Source organism: Oxyura jamaicensis, chromosome 8, assembly GCF_011077185.1.
Source record: "Oxyura jamaicensis isolate SHBP4307 breed ruddy duck chromosome 8, BPBGC_Ojam_1.0, whole genome shotgun sequence".
NCBI lineage: Eukaryota > Metazoa > Chordata > Aves > Anseriformes > Anatidae > Oxyura > Oxyura jamaicensis.
The window spans coordinates 23841845-23868303 of record NC_048900.1 but is presented as its reverse complement, the minus strand read 5'-3'; the positions used below and the strand labels follow the sequence as shown (position 1 = coordinate 23868303).

Sequence of the window (26459 nt, the reverse complement as noted above, 5' to 3'; positions counted from 1 at the left end):
GTTGGAAGCACTGGGCAGTGAGAGATGGAGGCGTGAGCTGCAGTACTGGGGGGAAAAAGCGCAACACTTCCAGGCAGAGGGCTGCGGAGGGGAGCGGCAGGATTCCCGCTGCCTGGGATGTCCAGAGCTCGGAACGTGGGGAATGTCCTGCGGAGGCACAGCAGTGGTGGGAAGTTGAAATTCATGGGTATGATCAAAGTAATTCAAAAGTGATTTTTATTTTTATTTATTTATTATTATTATTCATTATTATTTGTGGTAAAAGTAGGAGGGAAATTCTGATCTTTGGTGTGTATTTATTTTCTTAGTATTTTACTTAAGGGAAGGGAATAACCCAACACAAAAGAATAAAAGAAACCAACCCCTGTAAGCTCATTATGTGCATTTATTTCCCTAACAGTGACCAGAATTGCAGAAGGGTGCTGGGACACCATCAGCCAGGCCTCCCTAATAAGCCCCCGCGTCCCCTCCTCTCCCTCAGATCTCCCTGAGTTTTACCCTGATGTTTACTTCCCTGGGAATACAGGGAGGGCAATGGTCCCTGCAGGGATGAGAGCTTGTGTTCCTGGGTAGGATCCCCTTTAACCCAGCAAGCAGTGACTTCCAGCTGCACTTCCCCTGAGCAGGTGACGTCTGCGCACACTGCTCCCTCTCTGTCCCAGAAAATGAGTGCAAGGAATGAGAGAAAGCACGGAGCCCTGGTTGCTAACTTGCTCTCCATCCTGCTAAAATGTACGGAGTTTCATTTCTTTCCTTTATAATAAACTGTGCCTACCATAGCGTATATTCTTTTAAATAACATTTTAAAATATTTTCCGGTAAATTAAAGTGATGACATGTTTGTAGGGTTCATTGTTAATTTCATTTCCTTTGGCTCAGCCAGCCAGATAAAATGCAATGTTATTAATCTTTGTATAAAAGAAGATCCTTTGCCGAACAGTAATAAATGATCTTGATAGATTTGTCAGGAAAATGAATGATAATCATTTGCAGATAGACACAAGCCTAGTATGGAAGATTAATAAGAAAATATGTATTGGCATCATTAATAACATCTGCTGCCAATGGACTTGTATATTGGTTACAGCTCCGAAAGCGATGCATTCTTGTTAGGATATTGCCATCCATCACGGGCGGTGAGGAGCGAGGCCGTGCCGCGTTCCTGCAGCGCTGACAGGCGGCTCCCGGGAAGGGCTCTGGGGAGCGCAGCCGCCTTCCCACGGGGCTGTCATCGCCACAGCCCCGCGCTGCCGGGCTCTGCCTCTCCTGGTGCCAGTGCTAAAGCCTCTTCCAGACCCCATGAACGTGCTCCTTCCTTGCTCTGGGGCTGTGGCTGGCTGGATTCGTGGATGATGCTGATTCCCTCAGGGGCTGTGCCCAGAAGCTGCTCTGGCACGGAGTGGCTCGGCCTGCAGCAGCCACAGCACCTGGTGTTGAACATACGCCTTCGCTCGGGGGCTACGCTCGTCCCACCTCACGTATCTCTAAAAATGTTCCTCTGAACCTGCCACAGGTGTTTAAGCACTTGTGTGTCTTCAGCTGATGTGGCTTTGAGACAGGCCCTCTCCTTTCGTGGATGCACAGCACGTTAGGAGGTAAAAGTCTTTGCAGTTACTGTGTTGGACTGTCATGGGCCTTGTTTTTTGGCCTTGCTCGTCACTGTTAGGAAAAGGACATTTTATTTTGGGCATGTAATCACTGCACCTGCAGAGCCTCAGGTGGGGTCCCACTCCTTTACAAACCCCAGTGTGTGCCTGAGACACTGCCCGGAGCTGCAGTGCTCCCCACCACAGCATCACCTGCAGTGCTGGGGACCACGAGCCGTCCTGCCCCCTCCTGCCCTGCTCTGCCCTGTCCTCATCCCTGTGCCTCGCTGACATACAGGGTGAGTCTGAGGGAGAGCAGAGGGGCCAGCCAGGCCCCACTTGAAGCAAACAGGAGAGCAGGAGCTGGAGGCACCACAGGGAGACACACATTGACCAGAAATTACCGAGGCTGGGAGATGCAGAGGGGAGCTAGGATGTCGGCAGACAAAAAGGAAGGAGCAGAGGGACTAAAGCGAAGAATTACATGGAAAGGAAACCCTCCTCACCTCCAATCTTATAGGGAGGGAAAAGCTCTTTTTTGTTTGTTTTTGACGTTTTTTGGATAAATATTGTCGTTTCCTGGAAAACACACATCAAGATGTTTTGAGACAACTGGTTTATTTTCAATAAAACATTTCAGTCTCCCCTCTCCCTGATGCTTCTTTTTCTTTTGTTTTGCTTTAATGGTTCAAAGTACAGTAGTACATCACGTAAATTTACCAATGAAATGAATTTGTCCTGCGGGGTGCAGAGCTGGCTGCATCTGGCAGTGCGGATGTCACCACTCCTTCTGTGGCCACGCTCAGGGACGTGGCCACATCTCTCAAAGGGTATTAGTTTAACTGACATCAGCATTGACATTTTAGAGGAAATGTTATTCGAAATCCACAGGGTGAGATGAGGAGCAGGAGAGTCAGTGCTGTACGTCCATAGATAAAACTATTTGTGTCATTAAAAAATAAAAATAAAATAATAATAATAAAGTTTATTAAACTCCACTTCTATTCTCTGCAAAACTAAATTTTGAGGGGAGAAAAGAGTAATCTCATATGGTTAAAAAAAAAAAAAAAAAAAAAAAAAAACACTGCCGTGGTATTCCTCAACCTGCTCTGTGCTGCTTTTCTGCTTTTCCCATGGCTTTAGAGGATGTGTGGTCCAAAAAGCCAATAAAGCCATTGAGCTAAGTGCTGCTGAGGGGCTCTGTGGCTCAGGAGCACTCAGCGCCTCACTGCCCCAGGCGAGGAGGTGCGAGCCTTGGTATTTCTAAATGCATTAGAAATGTGTCCATTATTATTAGGCATTTACCAGCTATTAATCACAGCTGGTAACTTGATTTCCTCTAAATGTTTTGAGGTATCCTCTGATCTGGGCACCACCTGCTTGAAATTGAATACTGGAAAGGCAAGGCAAGCTCTGCGGCGTGTACCTCCTCCCATGGGTATGGACAGGCTGCTGATGGGGCTGTGATCTCCCTTATTTAAAGAAAATGTACTTTTCATCTTAAAAAAAGTGCTTGTATTGATCTGCACAAGCACACACACAGACCCTGTCTTGCACAGCTGATTCATTCTCCTCTACCCAAACTGAGGACAAGTGGGGAACCCATGACCCGAGCTCCCTGTATCAGGTGGGCACAGGTCTCACGTCTCCTCTCTTTGCAGGCTCATCATTCACCATCTTCATGGCATTGTGCTTCACCTGGTGCCCTCACCTCCCTGCACAGCCCATGCCCAGTAGCTCAGCCATGCCCCTCAGATGCTGGAGCACAGAGGGTCACATCCCCATGGGCGTTTTTAACCTTCTTCAGGTGCATGTCCTAACCACCACGTCGTGATATTAGTGTGGGCACTGCTGCCTCCTCCCACAGAGGTGATTTAAAATGTGACAGCAATGCCACATTTCAGGGTGGTACCAAGGGGGGATCAGAGGGGCCTGGATCAGAGGTGACCCGGCACAAGGAGGTGTATTCATTTTCCCCACCACAGCCCGGATACCGTGGTCCCAAGGAGACCTTTGTGCATCAGTGCAAGGATATATAACCACAATAACCCAGAGTCGAAATTGGCTTTGTTACTAAGGCACTTTTATTGCTGTAATGCTGTTAAAGGGCAGGATTGGTGCGGTGAGTGAATAGGCTCGTGCTGTGAGCAGGAAGGCCGGGGGGCTGGCAGGGGGGGCCCGTCTCTGCTGCCAGTGCCAGCTGGGGGGGGGGGTCCAGCACTGGTCCTGGGGGGCTGCAGGAGCCTGGGTTGTCGCTGCTGAGCTAGCCCAGTGCTCCACTCTAACCCTGTCCCAGTTCGGCCATACAGAAACCTGTGGTAGTGCTTCACTTCCCATCCTCACACCAGAGTAAACCAGGAGTTCTTCCCCTGCGAGCAGCGGGGCAAAGTCAAGTCTCAGGAGGGCAGCAAGCACCACAGCCAGGCTTTCCAAAGCTCTTGCCCTCTGCCGGGCTCAGCTCTGCACCTTTTAAAGCTGCCCCCAGGCCTCCTGGCTTTACCCACACGTCCCAGATGCGACCAGTTGTGAGTCTTGGTTGCATGGGGGGACAGGCCGCCCTGGGCACGCCAGCACCACGGGGACCATTACCAGAATCTCTTTCACCTGACGCCTCCAGCTTGGACATGAAGTTGAAAAGCCCTGAGAGAAACCAAAGCCATATGCTGCTGCCTGACCCCACCTCAGCCAAAATATCCCCACAGAAAGACATTAATGGTCAGCAGGAGAATAGCGTTAACGTTGCAAACAGTCCTCCACAGGGGCTTTTCCTCGATGCTGGTGAGTCTCTGCTCCAGGGCAGCCTTCTCCTCCTGGGACAGGGTGCGCGTGGGGCCGGGGGACAGGCCACAGAACCACAGGTACAGCATTTTCCAGCAGGGAGGCCTGGGTGCTGCGAGAGATGGACAAAAATTACCAATGAGCTGGGACACGGCCCTCCCTCATCTGCCTGATCAGAGCTGTGCCGGGCAGCCTGCGGGGGCTTGGGGGGCACCTCGGGTGGGACAGAAGGAGCAAGCTCTGCCTCTACCATGTACATGTGCTGATTACTGCAGGTTGATTGCAATACCAGTTGTACATTAGTTAATTAAAAGAGCTGTTCCCCTTCCTCCCCAACCCAGCTTCCTTCCACTTTCACATATTCCTGACAGCATGATGGTCCATTTAGAGATCTCCTGGCTTGTTTTTTACACATGTCAGGCCAGGTGAAGTATGCATCTTAATTGTCAGTCCTGTGCTGTGTACAATGCTCTGGCTGTTCTTTCCAAATATAATCTTTTTTTTTTTTTTTTCTTTTTTTTTGAAAGATAGATTGCTATAAGGCCTTGAAAGAAAAAGTGTTATGTAAGGAAAAAAATCTCATTAAACTGTCAGATCCTTTGTTCTGTATTTCCTTTCCCATCATTACTAATCACCAAATTACCAAGACATTTGTTTATAAAAATATGAGCTAGTTAAGTGAACTAGGAATTGATAAAAAGTAATAAATAGTGATGAACAGCTGCATTCAACTAAAACCAAACTTATTCTATTGGGGGAAAAAAATGAGGAGATTTCTTTTATTTGTTCACTTTTGTTTAGCTTGGCTGTAATTGGTACCAATGTCCTTTGGCCTGACCAACAAAAGGAGGAAGTAGCAAAATCTTGTGTATGTGCCTTTCTTCTGAGTTCTCCTGCTCTGTAACCTTGGAAGGTTAATAAGCTCAAAACCAGAAAGCTGGATTGTTTTTTAATGGATTTGCAGAATAAACCTCTGTCCACTCTGAACAGAACTTGCATGTATGTAGCATTTCCTGCTACTCCTTGGATTATAATGCCATTTTGATGCAGTATGATACAGCATAGCTGAGTGAGTTTGGCCAGCACAGACCACACAGGGGCAAGGAGAAGGCCCCTCTAGCACATGCACAAGGGCTTTATCTCCTGGCAGTGATGGGGCCAGGAAGGGACACCATCTGTATGTGCTGATGCTGAGATTACAGAGCCTGCCATGAGAGTGCTACTACTAGCTACTGCTTTGCTTATGCTTGCAGGATCAATACAGATCTCCACAAAAGCATCTTGATGAGACATAGCTGCAGTGTCATGGCACAGAGCCCCAGGTCCAATGGGCCAGGGAGCAGGGTCTCAGCAGCACAGACCTCCACCCCCAGGGGACTGTTGTAGGTGGCTGCTAACCCCCACCTGAGGAGTCCATCCTGCCATTAGGTGTCCAGGCCTGAAGTGCCAAAATAACAGTGCAGCCTGGGTAGGGCTGCACTGGATGAGTTCACATAGGTAAATGACTTGATCAGGAGGAGGAAAAACATTTTACTGAGTGTTGGGTTTTCTTGTTTTTCAGGAACGGTATCTCTTTTGAGCCATTAAGAGGACTGTGACATGAAAGTAATTGCTGGCAGGTATGTTGGGAAGACCAACAGCCACACTTCAATTCATCACATCTCTACAACTGGTAGCCCCATAAGTACCAGTGACTACAACAGGTGACTTCTCATGAGTTTTGGAGGGCCCATGTGTGAGATCCTGACTATGCACTCACGTGCACATGAATGTGCTTGTCCACATCCATGCACCTTACCTGCCTCCTCCTTGTTGTCCAAATCTGCGCTTTCGAGCAGGTCACCCTCTCCATTGGCAGAGTTCATCTGTGCTGATTCACTCTTGTAATTTCTCAGGTCAATGTCAGGTGATTTTTTGTGCCTCGTCCACCACGTCAGGCAAGCGAGCTGCAAAGAGGAATGGAGAACACACAGGTTATGGCCTGCCCATCCCAAACTGGCATGTAAGTCATGGCTCTCTTTGGGGAGACAGGTCCAAGATGGTGCTGGGAGAGCAGTTCTAGAGTGATGTTCTTTTCCCCTGCTTTTCCCTCATCTCCCTTTTCCTTTTGTGCAGATGCCAACACACTGGGAAAAAAAAGCTGGTATCATCCAGTTGGAGCTGAAAAGCTAAAAAAAAAAAAAAAAAAGAGTAATCTTGTTTTTTTTGATCCATCTGTTTTTTATTGTTGTTTTGTTTTGTTGTGTTGTCATTCTGCTTAATCAGTTCCATCCCTGTCTCTAGCAGAAAACTTTTAGTAGACACTGCAGAAGCAGACTCCTTTTTGCTCAGCTTACTGACATGAAAAAATTATGCTCTGTGTCCACAACAGCAGCCCTCCAACAGGGAAGGGGCAACAAAGTCAATTAAAAGGGGGAAAAGAAAGAGAGAGAAGGAATAAAAAATGAAGTTTAGATAGCCCTCTCTGGATATAGATGGATATCTATGGATATGGACAGCAATTGTACCCTCAGCTCACCCTCATCACAGGAAGATCAGTTAGGGACACTGGTATTTAAGTGGCTCTGTGGGACATGAAGAGAGACTGGAGGATCTTGTGTCCCATTTCAGTTGCAGTTTAGTAGGAGGAGAAAATCCAACATGAACATTAAACCCCACGGTTGAGACAAGCTCACATCAAAGCAGAAACCTGCCCTTCCAAATGAGCTTATCTCAGGGCTCTGGGTGGGACGAGCAGCAGTTATTGTGTCTCTGCCCTGTGACTGCAACAGCACAGAGGGACAGAGCCACGGTGGTGATAAACAGGTCAGAGTTTGCATGGAGGGCAATACCGTGCATCGGACCAACAGGTGTAATTACAAGAAGAAAGAAATGGGCACATGCTGACATCTCTATCTCTCTTTTCTTTTTCATTTGTTGTGTTGGGGTTTTTATTTATGTTTAATTCCAGTTTTCTCTATTGGTCTAATACAAGATATTGCCATGCCCTGCATTGTCCTTTCAATGACAAGCCATGAAGGATGATCCATTCTGGAAAGGTTTTTGTGGCTGCAATCTCCTCTGCTTTACAAAACTAGGTTGTCTGAAGCTCATGTCCTGGGGCAGGTCTGAACATCTCCTCGCTTGGTCACAGGAAGCACCCAAGGAGGGGTTCATCCTTTTTCCAGCTGTGAGTTAACCATCCCAGGGGCGCAGGGCTTTAAATTCAAGCTGCGGCTGCTGCTTGTTTGGCTGACCATGGCACGCTGAGCAGCTTGGTGGCACTTCCTAACTTCTGCATGCTGTGACCAAGGCAAGCAGCAAGGACTGCACTCATCAAACCCACACAAGGTTCACGGCCTGCCCTCCCACAGGATGGGACCAGGGCAGCGGAGCTGTGCTGCTGATGACAGGGCCAGGCAAAGTCGTGAGTTTGCCTGATGAGCGACTGCCTCCCTGCTCTGCCCGTACGGAGATGAATGTCTCGAACGGGTCACTTACAAAATAACGTGAGTTTAATTTTTGAATTTTACACACACAAATGTAGGCAGCAGTTTCCAGCTGACATAAAATGTTGCATAATTTCCAGAAGATTTATAGCTTTATTTAAATCATTTTCAACCAAGATGAGCACTGGGCAGGGCTAATCCTTCTTGTCACGATGTGCTAAATTGCTTTGATTTGATGATCCTCATCTTTCTCAAGGATTCTTTTCTTCTTCTTTTTTTTTTTTTTTTTTTTTTTAATCACTTAGGAAATGTCACTGGAACGTAGCAAAGTTTCAGGGTACTAAAGCTTTTGAGAAACTTTTTTTTTTCTTTTCACTTCTCTTCCTATGTGTCACTGAATGATTGTCCCTTCATACCGCAGTGAAACCTGCAGGGGCTGGAGGTTCCCTGGGGCTCAGACTCTGCCAGGTGGGAGCAATTCTCAGTTGAAAGCAGCATGGAAACACAGGTAACCTCCTCACATTTCACCACTGAGCCACACAGAGCTGCTGCTTTGCCTGTGGCCAACCTGTTCAACAAGGCAAGCCACAACCCTAGAGGTGAAGCTTTACAGCCATGCTCCAGCTTCAGCTTCCCCTGGGGCAGCTCTGGGCTAGCTGAATTCCTCAAGGTCACCCTTTCTCCTCTTTGCCATCACCTGAAGGACGCACACCAGAGAAGACCAGCAGCACAGCATGGCTGTGGAAGCCACCACAGGGCTGTCTACAGCTCCTCAGCAGGGGTTTACAAAACGTTTTGCTCTCCGTGGCACCACGGGGTGCAGGGGGAGCGCCAGCCTGCACAGCTGCAGCACCTCAGCAGTGCACGGTGTGGGGCCAGGCCAGCTCAGTGCTCCTCCTGGGCTCTGCACCTGAAGGAGATGCTGAATCCAGACCTCAGCACACTGGGAAAACATCCCCAGCTCTGGAGCACATCAGCTGGAATTGCCGATCCATCAGCCAGTCAGCACAAACCCTGACCCCTGGGGACATTACCTGCCTGAGTGGCACTCCTTTTGTGGGCTACTTCTCTCCCTTTTCACCCTTACATTCTCCTTGGACAAGGGAGTTTGTAATAACTCAGCAAAGTTTTTCTTTTGTTGTTTGTAAACTAAAATAAATCCTTCTGTTCCAAAATGCCATCTGGCACCTGACAGTTGTGTTTCAGCTTCACAGTCTCAAATTTAATTGTAAGCTCTTTTGCAGGGTTTTCAAGGACGGCGTGACACAATATGGACTACCTACAATGAAGACATATGAACTCTGGAGCATACCAAACAAATTCCTTGCATACTTGTTTTCCAGCACAGCATCAATCACCACAGGGATGGGAGAGTGTCCAAAACAGCCGGAGAAAATGCTACAGCTTGCAATTCTTGGATTGTAATTCATTTAAAGCCAGGCACATTAGCTGTACTGCTCTAACATCAGATACAAATCTCTTTTCTCCTTTTGCTCATTTGCTATCTGAAAAGAATTGGGATTCAATATTTAAAGTTGTCCGGTGTAGATCTTCAGCTGATGTAAAGTGGCATAACTGTGCTCAACAGCTGTTCCTGGTCTTTAAAGGCGATGGAGCTGTGCTGATTTACATCTGCTGAAATCTGATCTATCACTATATTTCCTTGGCTTTTCCTTTGGTGGCTTGTTTTTCTTTTCCTTTCACTTGACAAAATAAATGGCATAATTTCTAGCCCTTATAAGGTGCCTTTCATCATTACTTCTCAAAGTGCTGCACAGATAAGGGCTGGCAGAACTAGCCCCACGCAATGTTTATGGGTGAGCATCTGAGGCTCACAAAGTGAGTTATGGAGCACCTGGGACTGGGAAGGGCCAGAGCTTCAGGCAGCTCTGGCCAGGATGCCTGCCACCCCTCAGCCACCGTCACGGTGACATAAAATATCTTCAGTACAAGTTTGCTCACTTGCATGCCAAAACCCAGCAACTTGAGGTTTGCTCCAAAATTCAGGTGCTAGCTCGGGTCCAGGGGGGCTGACACATCCATCCTGATTTCTACCTCCTACTCTTCCTTCCCTCAGCCTTTCTGTCCTTGAACCACCTCAGAATGGCCACAGACCAGCTCATTGGGGTGTCTCAGCATCCCAATAACACCTCGGCAGGGCACCAAGGGAAAGCACACCACTACAGGTCACCGTCCAACCCTGCTCATGTCCAGGGCAAAAGGTGGGCCAGTCTGACCGAGGGAAAATGAAAGGTGCTGGTTTTAACACTACCCACTCAGATTCATGCCAGACATGCAGCAACCCAGCAATATTGGCATCTACTTCAGCTTCCCAAAGGTAGCTAATCACATCCTGTATGGTACTAAATATGGTTCATAAAATCCAGCTAGCTATGATATACTAAGCTTCTTTTGTCTAGCAAGTCAGGTTAGGCAGGCAAGTCCTTCTTAGGACTTGGTTTAAGTCGTGGTAAATATGTTACTTTTTTTTTCTAGGTTTTCATGCATCTACGAGACTTTTCTTATCCCTCCTCCCCCAACACACACAGTCCTTAGAGCATGTTTTAACTGTTTTTATACCTCGGAGGTCAGACTAAAAGCCTTCTGGAACTGTGGCCAGTTTTTTTCACTTTCTGAACTGTTGGTATGATGTTTGCTCTTTGCCAGTTCTGTGTTAATGCATCTTATCTTGGTATTGCTGTGGGCAGGGAGCACTGAACACGTTTAGTTATCACAGGTCAGATGATGAGTGGAAACTCATTAAACCACAGTAATTAATTGCTGGCAACCATCTGGCCACCCCTGAGCAGCAGTGAACAACGTAAGCTGCAGAACTAATGGTGCCTTCTTGCCAGTATCTCTCTCTCCCATGTGGATCCTCTGATAGCTAATAAAAGATGAGACTTTATCTCAAAGCAGACAAAAAGGCAGTCTCTCTCTCTCTTTGCCTCTCCTCTATCTGACCACCTGCTTTCATGTAATCTTTAGGAGCTGGGTATCTTTGACACCACTAACATTCAATCAAACATTGATGGTACTGGTTAATACTTTACAAGTTATGAGGAAGCAACAGATAGAAAATGCTGTGACAGCATCACCCTCATTTCCTCATGCAGTTTTTTTCCTCACAGGAAAATAAATAAATAAATAAATAAAGTCTTTTAAATCTATCCAGCAACCTTTGATTGGAGGTAGATGGCAGTTTTGTTATACTGACAGCTGCTTTAAAACTTGGGGCTGGGAAGAGTTGCTGTAAGGTTTTATTATATAAAGCCTCCCAACTCTGCACCATGTTAATGTGTTAAGTAAAAGAAAGTTGTGCCTGACTCAAAGTTATTAAATGTAATTGAGATCACATTGGGACAAAATGTTATTTTCCTAAATGCCCATGTTGCAAAAGATATTAATCTTGTTTGCCTGCAAGATTGATGCTGGCTCTGCTGAAACAGGGTAGATGCTACAATTAGATATATTTAATTTCTCCTCAGCAGTGCTCCATAATATGATTTCCTCTCCTTCCCCCTTCTTCTTTTCTTTCTATTCCAGCTATGATGGGCTGTGGTGTCTGCCCAGCTCTAGGCACAGCATGGAAACTCGCACTCAATTTCAAGCACTCAGTGCCTCGGGAAGCATTAACACTATGAGACCTGGGGAATAGAAAGCTGAGGAGCAAGTGCTTCTTTGCAGCATATGCTTTATACACCACTTCTCAGCCGTGGAAGGAAAAGAAAAGGACAGATTTCGGAGATTTTGGAAACCAAATGGGGCTTCTGAGAAAAGTCACTTACCTTTTCTTCAGGGATCGGGGGGGTGCAGAGACTAACAAGGACAATGACAATGGCAGTGAGGACGCAGAGGATGAGTGCAAAGTAGAGGTAGTGCAAGTCCTTTAGCACAGCTGGTCTTCTGTCCTCCTCACCGCAAGATGGTGTGCTATAAATAAACTCGATGATCATCCGAACGAGTCCAATAGCGAGCCCAACCACAAGGCCCCAGAAAGCACCCTGAGAAAAGACAGACACAAGGAAAAGGTCACTGCATGTTATGCTTGGTTGAAGTCCTCTTTCTCTGTTTTTTGTTTGTTTGTTTGTTTTTTAATTCAGCTCTTTGATAGACCTAATGGAATCTCACACTGACATGTATCAAAGGAGGATGTTTTTAGTATAATATCCTCATTTTTCTCTTTCTGCTCTTGAACACAGAATGGATAGAGCACAGACAATGCAAGAATCTCCTTCTAGCAACATGCCTCCAACTAGACTTCGAGGCATCCTCTCTGAAGTGTAGAACAACTTTGGCTTTTGTGATTTCAGATGAGACTGCCAAGAAGCACTCCTTGCAGTGGCTTCTTGGAAGCAAACACACATGCACTAGAGACTGGGCTAAGATCCACCAATGCATGCCAGGAAAGTTCTTTCTAATTGTCACACTTTAGCTGGACTGGCTCTGAATCTAAGAAATCTCCAAAGCTAGGTAGTGAAGGGAAAATTATTTATGTATTTTATCAAATTAAATATGTGCATCAATTGGTATTTTACATCCCACTTACTGGCTCATTAATCCTCTTGCAGAAGATTGCCAAGATGAAGAGAGCTGTGATTGGTGGAGCCAGGTAGCTGGTTATAGATTGAATGTAGTCGAAGAGCTGGCCACTGTTGGCTGACTGAATGATGGGGATCCAGAGAATACTGATGACTACCAGGATGAGGATAAAGACTCTGGAAGATGAGGATAAAATTTATTAGCTCTATAGGTGGAGGAGTCTACCTGAAAATGAAGTTTTGCAGCAAAATAAACTTACAATTGCTTTCAGAATTTCCTAAAAATAAAGCCAGAGATTACTGTCAAGAATAACATGTACACAAGTAAAGATAAAATCATTCTCCTTCAGATCAATGCAGTCAAATCCCAGAGCTGATTTCATGGATTTCAGAGTGAGCTGCACTGGGACTTGCAGTCAATATGCACAAGAGATCCACAAGGGCCTGGTGACTCCCACCATGAGCTCAGTCAGTGCAAGCCCCTCATCTTCATGTGTCTTAGAGAGTGACATGATCTTCAGAGGACTTCCTCTTGGATGCAACAGAGGAAGATGGAAGCTGTGATCATTAGCAATTTTTCTGCGACCTCTCCAAGCGGATAACGTGCTCAGTCTGGTGTCTTTGCCAAATTCCAACTCATTCTCTGCTTATTAAAACTGCTTCTGGGATCTCAGGTGCATACCACAACCCTCCTTCATCTTGCATTGCATGTTACAGAGGTTTGCCCATATTGCTGAGCAAGAGGTATTTTCCCTCTCACTACTTCAGAGCAGTGGAGCAAGCTATTGCCCGCATCCCTCACCTGTCCCACAATGAAGTTTTGAAACTTCTTGCTAGCTTGTGACTGGAGAGGGAAACACAGCAGAAACATACAGAATGCAGTTTAAATTCTGCTATCAAGAGGAGAACTTTATATGCCCCTGATATAATGCAGTGCTAAAGCGTGCTCGTAAAGGGCACTATAACTTATCACAAAGATAGAGAGCTGGGAGGCCCAGCTCATCAAGGCTGCTCTTTTTCCTGAAAAGGAGCAACTGCAATGTATTGCTCTTGTCTGGTGCAAAAATAACGTGTTTTTAAAGACCTCTGGTGATGGTGACTCCAGAGTAACTTTGGCTTTTCTAAAATACAGATTTAAGGCAGTATTTATGCTAAGTTAAGAGAAGAGAGAGGCACTGATCTCCTTAGCACAGTGTTTCTCTCTGACTACATCTGAGGTGAAGCTGGACAGGGTAATGCTCTTTCCCACGCTGTGTTCCTCTTCTGTGTTTTTGGCACCAGTTTTTTTTCTTAGTGGGTCCAGACTGAAGAATGTAAGTGCTGCAGTTGAAACAGATGATGACAGCAACAAGACACAAAGAAATGTAAGGACCTGCCCACAATCATCAGCTCCTGCTCCGAAGCCTTTTTGCGGATCCGCTGCCAGATGTCTATAACGAAGAGGGTGCTGCTGCTGTTGAAAATGGAGGTGAGGGAACTCATCAGGGCTGCCATCATCACGGCAATCATCAAACCCCGGAGCCCTGGCAGAGGAAAACATGGAAGAAAAATCAGGACTAGATCTTTTGGATTCCCAGCACTCTTTTTTCTTCCTGATGGCTGGTAACTGCAGGAAGATTTCCTTATCTTTAGGATGGATAAGGGCGGTTTGATTCTGCGTACAGCTTGGCTCAAGCCCACCTCCACAAGTGTAAAGGTTTCTCACCATCAGGCATGAGCTCAATCACAAGTTTGGGGTAGGCAATGTTGGAACAACCCACTGCTGCTCCACAGACCCGTCTACAGATGTCTGGGTCCACGCAGCCCACTTCATCTGTAGAATACAGGAAAATAACAAGAAGTCATGTAAACGCTGTTGAGCCATAGGACACATAACTCAAGGGAACAAATCTTGATGCCCCGTGTAAGTAAATACAAATTCAGAGGTGAAGTTGGAATGCAGCTAGAGCAAGTGGAGCTGAAGAGCACTATGTCCTAAAATAAAGGTGAAACTTTGACATGACATATTGCATTTCTGTTCAGGGTCCTGACATAAGTGTCCTGGATGTTACCTATGGTGAGGAATATGGGAAGGCTTACCTGGGTAAAGAGCTCTGCTGATCATCCCTGGCATGACAATGAAAAACATAGGGAAGATTTTCAAATATCCTCCCAGCACCGATCCACCTTTGGCATGGGAGAGGTTCTTGGCAGAGAGAGACCTCTGGACTATCACCTGCAATTGGTCAGAAAGGGAGCAGGGAGTAAAGCTGGAGCACTGCAGAGAGAGCAGGATCCATCCTCTCTCCTCTTGTTCTCATGGATGACTTTCATGCGACAGGATCCCAGAGTGTTTTGCATGCCAATGGCAACTTTCCCATCTGGGCTGACTGCAGCCTGCTGCCACTGCTCAGAGCTCAGTGTACAGGCTATGGCAGAGGGCAGCATGGAAATTTCCTTTAGAGGAATCATTTCACCCTTGACTGAAGTGAAGCCACCTTGAGGACTGGAGACAGCAGTTATACAGCAGCAAGAGACAAGGAATGAAGCAGACGAGGGTGTTTTGGTAAAAGTTCAGTGGTGGATTTTGGTGATTATCCCACCTTGAACTACAAAAGCACAGTTTCTTGAGAAACAAGTACAGTTCTCCCTGTTGTAACTTGGCTAGGGATAAGAAACCTGAGACCTGCTGGAATATGTCTGGAGGTCTGCACAAGGTCACTGCAGAACCAGCTCCAGCTCCCTTTTTTTTTTTTTTTTTTTTTTTTTTTATCCTCGTTGCACAAACTGCCTGCAGACCCCAGTACTCACCAGCCCACAGCAGGATAAAGACAGATGAAAATAATCTGCTCACCCACCCTAAGAAGCGCACAAAAGTAGCAGCTTGCTGAGAAGGTGGAAGAAGAGAACTATTTAGGTCTAGTCCAGTAACAGAGGCAGTAACTCCTGCACAGCAAGACACAGTCATGTTTCAGCTCACAGATCTACAAAGTGAGGAGTGGGCTGGAAAGAACATTGCAGTGGGATGCCTGAGAGGGAAACGTTTTCTTTACCTGATCAGTGCACCAGCACCAAAGAGCCAGCACGGAGAGGCCAAATATAAGTCCAGGCCAAGGAATGTCACCTGTGACTGGGTCCCTGAACAAATGGAAAGCATCTGTACGTGGGAGGTGACAGGTCGTGTTTGGGACTATGACCTTTGGAATCGCTGTGCTGTATTTTTCCTTCAGTCCTTCGTACCAGCCAACTTTTTCAAATCCTGAAAATACCAATGATTTAATGTTATTTCCTTATCTGAGTCTGATGATTGCCTTTCTTTTCACCTATCTTCCTCTCATCTCCTTTCTTTTCATTCCACCCTCACTTTTGGCAGTCAAGGTGTGTACAGGAGTAAGTTGGATTTTGCCCAGTGTCCTTGTGGTTTGAACAGCACATCCTGGAAGAGGATCAATGCAAGAAAACCTCTGTCACCCAAATCCTCACAATGTGCTCAGCATCTAGCCTTTGCCCATACATCTTCCGAGAACTGGAGCAGGAAGGTATGAAATTAAACAGGATATATCTGTATTTCTGTTTGCCAAGAAGGCTTAAAGCAAAGACCAATGATGGTCAGTTCCTTGTTTTTTTTTTTTTTGTTTTGTTTTTTTTTTTTATAATTCTCCGTTACACCCAGGTGAATCCACAGTAATTCACAGAGTCAACACGGAAAGTCAGCAGAGTTACTCTGAATTTACATGAGCATAGTGAGAGCTGAAGTTGTCCCTGGGGATGCAGTTTTGCAAGCTTGTTGGCAGCTCTAGGTAAACTCCAACTGGCAAGATCCAGGACCTCACCGCCACAGAGTTAGTGCAAAGGACAAAGCAAGTCTGGCTTGTTGGTGAATGAGAGTTGTGCCAGCGCCACTTCTGTAAGTGATTGAAAGCCATTTCTGCACTATACCTGAAAGGGTGAGGTGAGGTACCCAGATAAGGTCTAACAAGCTTGGGGTCATTAAACCAGTGTATGATGCCACTGCAGATTCCCCTTACCTATGAACATGAGGACCAAAGCTCCCAGTATCATGATCAGGGTCTGCAGCGCATCTGTGTATATCACAGCTGTTAAACCACCTGTTAGGAAAAACAGTGAGAAAACAGTGTCCCCACATACGTAGAAACAGATATTCCACCTGAGAAATGGCTTTCCCTGGCCCCAGCCCCATGATTTCAGAACAGATCTGCTGGGAGAAGCTGGCACTGAGCTGGACCCCAGGACCCTGTAGCTGAGACAAGCCCTCCCAGGAGGAACATGCTAAGGGGCTTGCCCATAGTTTATAGTGTTTATTTTAAAATCCGTTATTTACCAGCTATCGTGTAGATGGCAGTCACTGCTAGCAAGACCACAGTGGACAAGTAGAGGTTCCAGCCCAAAGAGATTTGGATGAACAATGCTCCAGAAAAAATGTCTGTCTGGAATATAATAATAATAATAATAATAATGTCTGATGTTAGCTGTGCTTTGTGCAAGTGCAATCTCATAGAGCAGACTGCAGCCCTTTGCAGCACTGACAAGCTTCACTGACAGTGAAGCCACCCATGGTGAGCAGTATCCCATGTTGTGGGGACATCGAAGCTGTGCCCATGTATCCACAGAAGGAAAAGGGGGAAAAAAGGAGAGACCAGGTTCTGCCCATCAGCATGTCCTGGTGGCCAGGAGTCACTCTCAGCTTGAAAGACCTCTGAAGTGTCACTGCTATCTTGCACCATGTTTTATTTATCTGAAAAGGTCAGCTACCTGCTTTTCTACTTATGCTGTTCAGCATTAAAATGACTCCAGTAAAACAGGTTATACCTGCTGAGGACCTCCTTAGAAATACAGCAACCCCTACCACCTTGGTTTTGTTTGGACCTTCTGCCTGAGAGAGTGAAACCAGAAACTGAGTGAAACCCAGAATTATACAGATAGCATCGTTCAGATGCAGAAGGTGATACGGGAGATGCGTATGTATTGGGAAATCAATCTGAAGAACACCTGTACACCTGGTATGGGGTGAGGTACAGACAAAGACATTTGCAAAGCAAGACAGAGGGGATGGGACCAGATTTCTCTTTGCTGTGCCCCAAATAAGCGATCCCAAGATGGGACAACCTCTATCAGGACACTACAGGAGCCAACGTGTCTTCTGGTCTTTGACTTCCCAGCAGGAAATGCAACCAGCTCTGTAGCTACACAGGTTCAGTCCTTTGACAGCGCTGTTTATTGAGATTTCTGCTATTCTTTGCAAACAGAGAGGTCTCTGCAATGACCTAGTTGCTAACTTATACCTGGGCAAAACGCACAGGAAGAAAAATCCTTCTTGTAACCGACTGCCTGCTGTCCAGCCAGCCGCTAAATGAGCTCTCTACAAACAAAGGCACTGCTTAATAGAAAGCACCTGTCAAGCCCATAAACTGCGCCAGCCACATCCGTCAGCCACGTGTGAATTAGCTGCATGGAGGAGAAACCACTGAGATGAAACAGCAGTGACTGGGGCCAGGGTCCTGCCCTGAAAGGCATTGGCAAATACTGCTCTGCTGAAGGTCATTTTGAAATATTGGTCTTTTTCCACTATGTGCATTGAGTGTGTAGCTGTGCACGCTGTTGTGCTATTGCAGGAGAGACTTTCCATTTGTCCAGTTCTGCTCTAAACATCTCTTTCCTAGACCTCGTCCTGGGAAATGCTCCAACCGCAGAGAGCAAAGCTCCTGGAGGCAGTGGTGGCAGAAAGGGGCAAGCAACACAACCAACAGTTGGCCATTAGAGGAGGAAATCTATCCCATGTGTCCAGCCCTGAGCTATCTTCCAGTGCACCTCCCAGGAACTGAGAGGTAATAAGGCTGGGGTAAGGACACTGAGGCCGGCTGCAAAAGGCATGTGGGTGCCTCATCTTCATTGAACATCTTCTAAGGCAACTTTACATCTAAACGACATCTAAATGACTAGAGCCTAGTCAAAACTGCCCAAAACAAAAATTTTCAGTCCCTGTAATGGGCTTTGAAATACAGTCCTGTCCCTCCAAGGGCACAGGTAGTTCTTGTCAAATCTCTGAGCATCTGTTCTACCTCTTTATTAATGGCATTTAAATGAAATGAAATACCCAACAGCTTACCTTGCATTTTAACTACCAACAAGGTACAACACTGCAAGCAATCCAGAAAGGATACTGAGCTTTGTCTTAAGCTTGAACCTACCCCTTTTGCTATACCCTCTTTATACAACACAAGTGACAGAGGGAGAGAGGAATAACATTCCTAATGATGAAAACTCAACAAGAACAACAGCAAACTAATCACTATGACTATGCAGATTTATGATCATTTAAGAGGATTTCATATCTACAGGATGCAACCAGCCAGATGCTCAGATGGGGTAATGCTGCAGTTCCCCTGTCTAAATTACCAAAGGTTTGACTCGATGGAAGGGAAAAGGCATGTTGTGGTACTTACACCATCTAGTAATTAGCAGCTATGTCCCTGTAAAGTTCTCCCTGTGCATTGCTGCTTAATGAGTACTCTCTCTCTCAAGGTACATCTCCACGATCAATGCAGAGGCAGGTATTTACTTGAGCAAAGCAGCACAAAACACACTGATACTGTTTCTGGTAGCTGAGCTGGTCCTCTGAAGGGCATCTGAGCTATCTCTGCACTGTGCCAGGATGCCCTACCCCTGCCCTAGCCACAAAGGTTGTGTTCAGTTGGATACATACGGATATCTTGGTGAATATATAGAGAATGAGGGACAGTACAGACATGTAGATTTGTATCCTCTGCCCTCCAAATCTCTTCTGCAGGTACTCAGGCATGGTGACCACTCCTGCTGCGATGTAAACAGGCACAAAGATCCAGCCAAGAGCCAGAAGTGCCCAGGTAGCCTGATAAAGAGACAGAGAAAATAAAGGCACATGATTCAACACGGGAACACAATTCTCATCTTCTCTTTCAGTGGACAACTGAAGAAAGGAGTGTGTGGTGCCATGCAATGTATTTGAGAAGCACTCCAATTTTTTGTCCCTACTCAGAAGATGAGATGACAAATGAAGTAATTATCACAATATATTTAAAAGCTTATGAGGTTTTCCTCTTACACCCCATGCTTCTTTGTCACAGGTGGCATATCTATTCCTTACCTGGATCTTTGGGGCAAGATCTTTCCCTGTTACTCTGAGTCTCTAAAGATGATATTGTATTTGGTGGTCTTTGAAATCACTGACTCTGTGGCAGTGAATAGTTAAGTGATTCAGAGAAGGATTGGAGCGTCTGTTTGTTGCTTGATTAGCAAGTGATGAGGCTGAGGCAGCAGCCTCCCTGCAGAGCATAAAAATAAGCAGCAGCAAGACTCTGCCGGGATGTTCTCCTTTCAGGATGAAGCAGATCTGCTTCTGTTGTGGGTAGATAACGGGGCAGTTCAGTTGTTTTGCCACAGGTTAAGAGACTTCTGAAAGTTGTAAAGGCATCATGTATTTCTTTCTGAAACCCAGGAAAAGCACAGAGAGGAGATCCAGAACATAAATAAAAGCCACTTCCTGGATGTTCTGGACATTACCTTTCTTCCAAGTACCCTCCATTAGTCCAGATTTTACTTTGATTGGTTATTTAAGTTATCAGAAATGAAACTGAGCCCTGGGGACAGAGGTTGAGCGTGATTGAAGAGAACAGCCATGGCTCCTGCAGTGGCAGAGATTGGCTTAGGTAAAAGATGCCCATATGATCCCCGCAGCTGAGTGATGTCCCTTGCTGAAGGGAGAGAATAATGGCATATCCTAAGGTCCCTTTCCAATCTGAAAGAAATGAATCTAAACTCATGAAGCTAGATTTGCCCTGACATACAATCTTGTCTTCATGGGCTTCTAAAATTACTTGAATAGATTTACTTAAAATACAGTGATATGTCTTACATGCACCAGCCTGAAAGCAGGCTCAGGTTTCTTCACAAAGGACTTGAAGGTGATCTTAAGGGTTTAAAAAAAAAATAGCTGCAGTGAATAGTTATCCCAGGAAAGAGCCTTTGGTGGGCTGGGCCCTGCCTCTGCTTGGCAAGGATCCGGCACTATTAGCAGGCTCTGCTGATACAGACAAGAGATTTAGAGTTAGGTGAGTGATGTTTATTGTGAGGCTGGCACTAATCTCACTCCTCATCACTGCAGCTGAGAAATTTCATTAGCATCACACACAAAGGGCCTGGTTTTCATGCTCTGTGTGGTGTCAGTGGCAATTTTCCAGGGCATTTCAGTAGGGCAGAATGAGACTTGCCTTTGCACCCAGATGTTCACCCCAGAGACGTCACATTTTGGCAGCTGACAGGTGAATGCAGTGTTGCCAATTCTCATGGTTTTGCATTGAATTTAGGAGCACATGCTGTTTTGTTTTGTTTGTTTGTTTGTTTGTTTGTTTTTTCAAAGTTTCTGTTCGCAGAATCCTGTGATTATCCAACTACATTTTCAGCATCCATTACCTTTTAATCTTGATGAGTGATGACTAAAGCTTAAAAATAAGGCCATATGCTTCCAGAAAGGTCAAAGAGCATCTAAGTGGATTCCACTTAAAACTAAAATAAAGATTTCATGGCTGTCTCAATTTCTGGAGGCTTCTCTCCTGAGGTTTGAGAACCTGGAGTTGCCGATACCATTAGCATCAGGTCTTGGAGATGAACCCACAGTCCCTTTGTAAACGGTGATGTTTTAGTTGACAACATAACAGGCTCTTACATTCCACTCAAAGCCCCCAACAGCAAGGCCCCCAGCTGCTCCAGTGCCCGCCAGGCCAATGAATAAGCCACTGCCCACGTTGCTGGACATCAGAGATGCTCCGATCTGAAACACATGGCACAGGCACACAACACAGAAAGTCACCCTGAGGAACTCCTCTATTAGCCCAGGCACTTTCCCCAGGTGCTCCCTTTCCCCAGGATGTCATCTTATTGCAGATAGGAGGCTGGGTGTTACTGGAGAGTTGGGTTTTCCTCCCCCAGAATCAGGGTTCACTTTGGCAAGGGTTTTCCTGAGATAAACATCTGCTCTGGGGGAAAGAGGTGGGTGAGGGAAGCCTGGTGGCAGCCACAGATACCTCAGTGTCTACGAAATGTGATGGATTTCTCAATTCCCTTGGAACACAGCCAGCAATGTGCAACCTTGCTGACCCTTTGGGCTTTACTTCTCCACAGCTTGCAGACATCCCAGCCTCTTTTAAGTCCTGCACTGAACAAGCATGTGGTGGTTTACAAGGCCACGGTGACATGACCACCCTCTTGAAGCTCCTCCTGACACAGGATGTTCCTGAACTGTAGCAGGGACAATGTTGGCAATGTGCAGCCCTTTGTGTTTGTTGTGTACACAGAGGTTCAAAGATACTCAGCCCTGCGGTAGGCTGGAAAATACTAACTCTTCAGGTTAACTTCGATGCTGTCCCTACCATGGCTCATTGACACCCTAATTGGAAGAATGCAAGCTCCAAGGCAATTTAAACAGGGCAAAGACTATATGACTTAATTAATACTTTAATTTGGCACAAAGCCTCACCTCCCTTCTGTATGCCAATGCCAAACCCCTCTCAGGGTCAAACGAGATGTTACCTAAAGTACAAGCTGAGCCCTTTTCTCTCAAGAGGAACTTTGCTTTCAGCTATGTCTCCTGTGAGGAGCTTTTCTCTTAGCACCGCTAAACTTGAAACAAAGACCGGCGGAATTTGATCTGCTTCTCACCTCCAAGCAAGGTAAAACATTAATATGGCATGAACACCCATACTGAATCCTGCCAACAGCTCTGCCTTCGTGTCTGTCGAAGAAAACTCCTGATTAGAGAGCTGTCTGCTACAACATGAGTTTGCAACTTAGGCAGGGAGTGGTGTTCTCAAGAAATATAATCTGTTTTCCTGATATCTATATCAGACACAAAAATACAGAAGATGATATATTGTACAGGAGCAGCAATGTAACATCAGGGTTTATTTGAGGCTAACACAAAAGAAATTTGTCACCCCTGTAAAAAGAAATAGTACATGTAAGCCAGTCATGTACTCAAGGTGAAGGCCACAAGGAGCTGAGCCTGCAAGAAGTGCTGCAGAGTTGGCTCTCTACCTGGACAAACAACATAAAAAGTGAACAGTATTAGAGGTTGCTATGGACCTAGGACTGTAAATCAGAATAGCCAAGAGCCAACCTGTACCCAGAGGATTCTGTGGTCACCTGTGGTTGGAGCAAAAAGATATAAGAATAAAAAAAAAATCAAGAATATTGTTGGCTGAAAAATTCTCCATTTTACTATCTTTTAATTATTCCCCTCCTAATTATAGAAAAGCATCAAGCTGTGCATTTTCTTTAAATGTCATGTGGCTGAGCAGAAGTATAAAAAATGTTTAAGAAATAACATTTGAGAGACACAGATGTGTCTCTGATGGAAGAGGCTGAAAATTTAGCCTAGAGAATTTATGGGCAATACACATGCAAAGGAAAAAAAAAAAAAAGGGGGGGGGGAACAGTGTTTTGGTTGAGAAGTGCATTCTGCTAGTCATGACTCACTAGAAAGATATATAATGCTGGAGTTTGGCATTGGCTGAGAAGGATATTTATTCCTGTGGCATTTTATTCCTTTCAAACTTTAAATTATCTTTATATGTACCTTTCACTCCCAAGAAAAGATGCCTTCAATAGATTTTTTTTCTTCACAGTGAAGATTTATACTTTGGTGATTTGAAGTTTATATCCTTTACATCGTTTGTCAATAATCTCGACTTTACTCTAAATAGTAAGGTCTCAGAAAGTCTTGGGCTTTGGGATTATTTTTTCTTCAGTCTCTAAATGTTTTTTTACTGGAAAGCACATTCCTAGATCACCTAATGCTGCCTTGACTTTGGGGACAATGGTATCTTTGGTGAGTTGGGGCCAAAATGCAACTAGGCAGTCAGAGCTCTTCCACATCCACCAGCATGGACTTTTTTATTGATTACTTTAGCAGAGAAATTTAGAGATGAGAAACAACTGAAGATGCTGAACTATCTTTTTGGTCTGGTAGCTCTATGTTGCAGCTCACTGGCAAAGTCTCCTGGGATGATTTCTGGTGGATTCTCTTTGTCTCAGGGGCACAGAAAGCATATGGACAAGATCCCCACATGCGGCCTGCCCTCCTTAAATAGAGAATTACTTTCAATCCATGAAAAACAGAGGGATGCATTTCACTTACAGGCCACCAGGTCATGGATCGTCCAGCAAGGAAATAGCCTCCAATGGTTCCCCGGCTTGCCCGTATCGACGACTGGAAACAAAGGAGAAAGGAAAAGCTTTTCCTCCATTCACCCACCCTCAGGTCAGACCCAACACTCATCCCAGCAGCCTTGAAACATCCTGTCAGCAATCAGAGGGAAAGCAAGGCCCAAGGGTGAGAAGCAGGAGACATACTGTACCCCACGGGGTGCTGTCAAGGGGTACATTTGGGCACGACATGCAGCTGCATAGCAGGGTGACTAGCAAGGCCCTGCTGCAGCTCCTGCTGCCTTGCTTCCACCCACGGCTGTGGATTCAGGGTTGCCAGCAGCCCTTTGCTTGTGTGCTTCTGCCTCTCTTCATGCAGGCTTCTGGTAGTCTAGGTTTGGAAAGAAGCCACTAGTATTTATTTAATGTCTTCTCCATGAACGTACACATTGGGAAGGAGAAAAACACTGTAGATCTCTATAAAAGACCTACAGAAAGCAACATGAACAAATAATTGATAACAACTTTTCCAAAGCTTTTAACATTCCGTTTCTGTCTTCCCACTCCCAGCCCCAGCTTTCCTCTTGCCCTGGTCTCCTGCCCATGACTACTTTGCAGCACGGGAGGCAGATATCAGAACAACCCCCAGAGCTGTCCCCATGTGGGGATGGGGGCTCACAGGTGTCACCTCCCTGACTTGCTCAGCAGGGCCTGGGATAACGGTGTGTGCAGGGGATGCCTTTTGCAGGCAGACACCTTTGTACCCAGCAGAGGAGTGGGGAGGATCAAATGCTTGCAGACCTAACCCCAGTCACCTCAGGGACTCACCCATATCCCGACAGCGAGGACAAAGACGAAGTAAAAGACCACCACAATGATGTCTGCCACCCCAAAGACCGCCTTCATCTCCCCTGGCAGCGCGGGTGGCTCCGTGGTGGCTGGGCTGGGCTGGCTCATGGCTGTGAGAGAACTGCCGATTTTCTCTTTCACGCTGGACTTTGGCGCACGTTTGCCTTCATTGCTTCCCTTGTAATAATTAACAAGGTGGAGAAGGTGTGAGTGGGGAGCCCCATGCTGCAGAGGGGCCCGACGGGCGGTCAGCAGGCAGGGAGCACACGTTAAGCTGTGAGTTCACTGCGCGGATAGCAACAGGGGGAAGTGCGGGAGAGGAGACAGCTGAGCCTTCTCAGCAGGCTTTTTGGCAGCAGCAAAGGAGTTAAGCTGCTTGCGTGACAAGCAGAGTCGCTGCCAGGTCCCCTGCGTGACTCCAGGAAAGATGCAACAGCAGCAGGAGCAGCAGCTGCCTTGGGCCACAGACAGGTAGGAGGAGGCTGTGCCCCACGCAGTGACAAGCTGTGAGCCACCAAGCCCTCCTCCCCGTCCCGCCGGCTGCCTGGCACAGCGGGGCCGTTCCCCAGCCACATGAGATGTCCCGCTCTTCACCCTTTGACACTCAGGGCGAGCGGAACCTGTGCCTCCACCTCCCTCTGCTCTGGGACCCTGCTTAGAAGCACCAGGAGGAGGTCATGAAGGTCCCTGTGGGTGCTCGAGTTGATGGTCAAAACCCAAGTGCTGGATGGCAGATGGATGCAGCCCTGCAGGAGCAATCCCCTGAGCCTGGCAGACTGTGGGGTGGGGAAGCTGCTCCCCCATCTCATCTCTGCCATGCTCAGACGTGGCTGCAAGGGTCCCTCCTGCCCCTGCCTGCAGCTATCTCGCACCGCCAGCCCTCTGAATCAGGGAGAGGGTCAACCCACCCCCTGCTCTCTTGGGACGGCTCTGGGGGGGGCTGCCCAAAGCTCCTTCTGGGGCTGTAAAGGTGCTGTGGAGGTGAAGCTGGCAAAAGCCATCTCCTGGCTGTCCCCAGACCTCAAAGCAGAAAAATCTCCCATGACCCCTCCATTTTCTCTGCTGTCCATAGCGTCCTCCTCCCCACTAAATATCAAGTGGGACATTTTAAACTTATGCAAGCTTCATTTGCTCTTGGTTGCGAGAGAGGCATCAAAGCAACTCTCTCATTTTGTTTTATCCTCCTCTCTCCCAGTGTTTCCTTGCAAATGCTACCTACTTGCTAATTAATTGCACTGCTAATGGAAGGCCCCTGTCCACCCCCACTCCTGAGTCTGAAGCTCTCTGGGAGTGGTGCCTCCCCATAGTCTCATTATCCACAAGAGGCTTTTCAAGACTGAAATGTTTCAACAAGCTGAAGGAAGGTTACCAGAAATTAAATATCTGGAAGTCTAAATCCCCTGGTGCAAACAGGCAGCTCTCTGCGCACAGAGCTGATTTACACTCACCCACACACTTCCCTCTTAACATCACAGCACCCAAGAGCAAAAAAAAAAAAAAAAAGACAGTCTCTTAATCTTGAAATTCATCAAATTCCTGCCCAAGAAGCAAACAAAGCCAGCATCTCCAGTCTTCCCAAACCAGAAATCCTGCTCTCTGTTGGAACCCAACCCAAAGTCCTCACCCAACCCAACCCCTTTCACCCCACCATCCGAAGGCCCTGGACTAGCACCAACTAACACATGCAAGCACTTGAAAGCTTGCACCCTGAAAAGTAAGTACACCTAGTAAGCCATTCCCGGCAGCTCCAATGTACCACAGGCCTGTTGAACCAACAAGCATGACCTTGACTTCTGCCTGAAGGACCCTGCCAAGTGTTATTTCGCTGAGCGCCGTCCCAAGCCATAAGGGCTGACCCCTTGCTAGTGCAGCAGGGTAGGACTGCACCGTCTGCATCTCCAATGCGGACCATACCTTGAGCCCCTCTGCAGCTGTGCCCTTCTTCTATTCAGGGCAGTTCTGTGGCCTTCCTGCCCCTGGTCCTGCTCAGGCTGCTCATGCACTGCTCCGTGGGGCCAGCCGTGGAGGTGTGCCCCTCCACGCCCCCTGGGACACCCATCCCTGTCCCTGCCCCGGCCAAGGGGATGACGCATCCCGGC

General features: G+C 46.7%; 1 protein-coding gene across 1 annotated transcript; it reads right to left on the bottom strand.

Moving 5' to 3' along the window:
• Positions 1–3651: 3651 nt before the first annotated feature.
• SLC5A9 (solute carrier family 5 member 9) lies at positions 3652–26459 on the bottom strand. Its single transcript, XM_035333241.1, has 15 exons — positions 26275–26459; positions 24340–24537; positions 23504–23575; positions 21035–21139; positions 19037–19201; positions 16655–16760; positions 16341–16421; positions 15366–15571; positions 14413–14548; positions 14039–14146; positions 13706–13856; positions 12342–12510; positions 11581–11796; positions 6163–6310; positions 3652–4476 (listed from the first exon to the last, which is right to left on the bottom strand). Exons 2-15 carry the CDS (start codon positions 24466–24468, stop codon positions 4268–4270), a joined length of 2001 nt encoding a protein of 666 aa, XP_035189132.1. The 5' UTR covers positions 24469–24537; positions 26275–26459; the 3' UTR covers positions 3652–4267.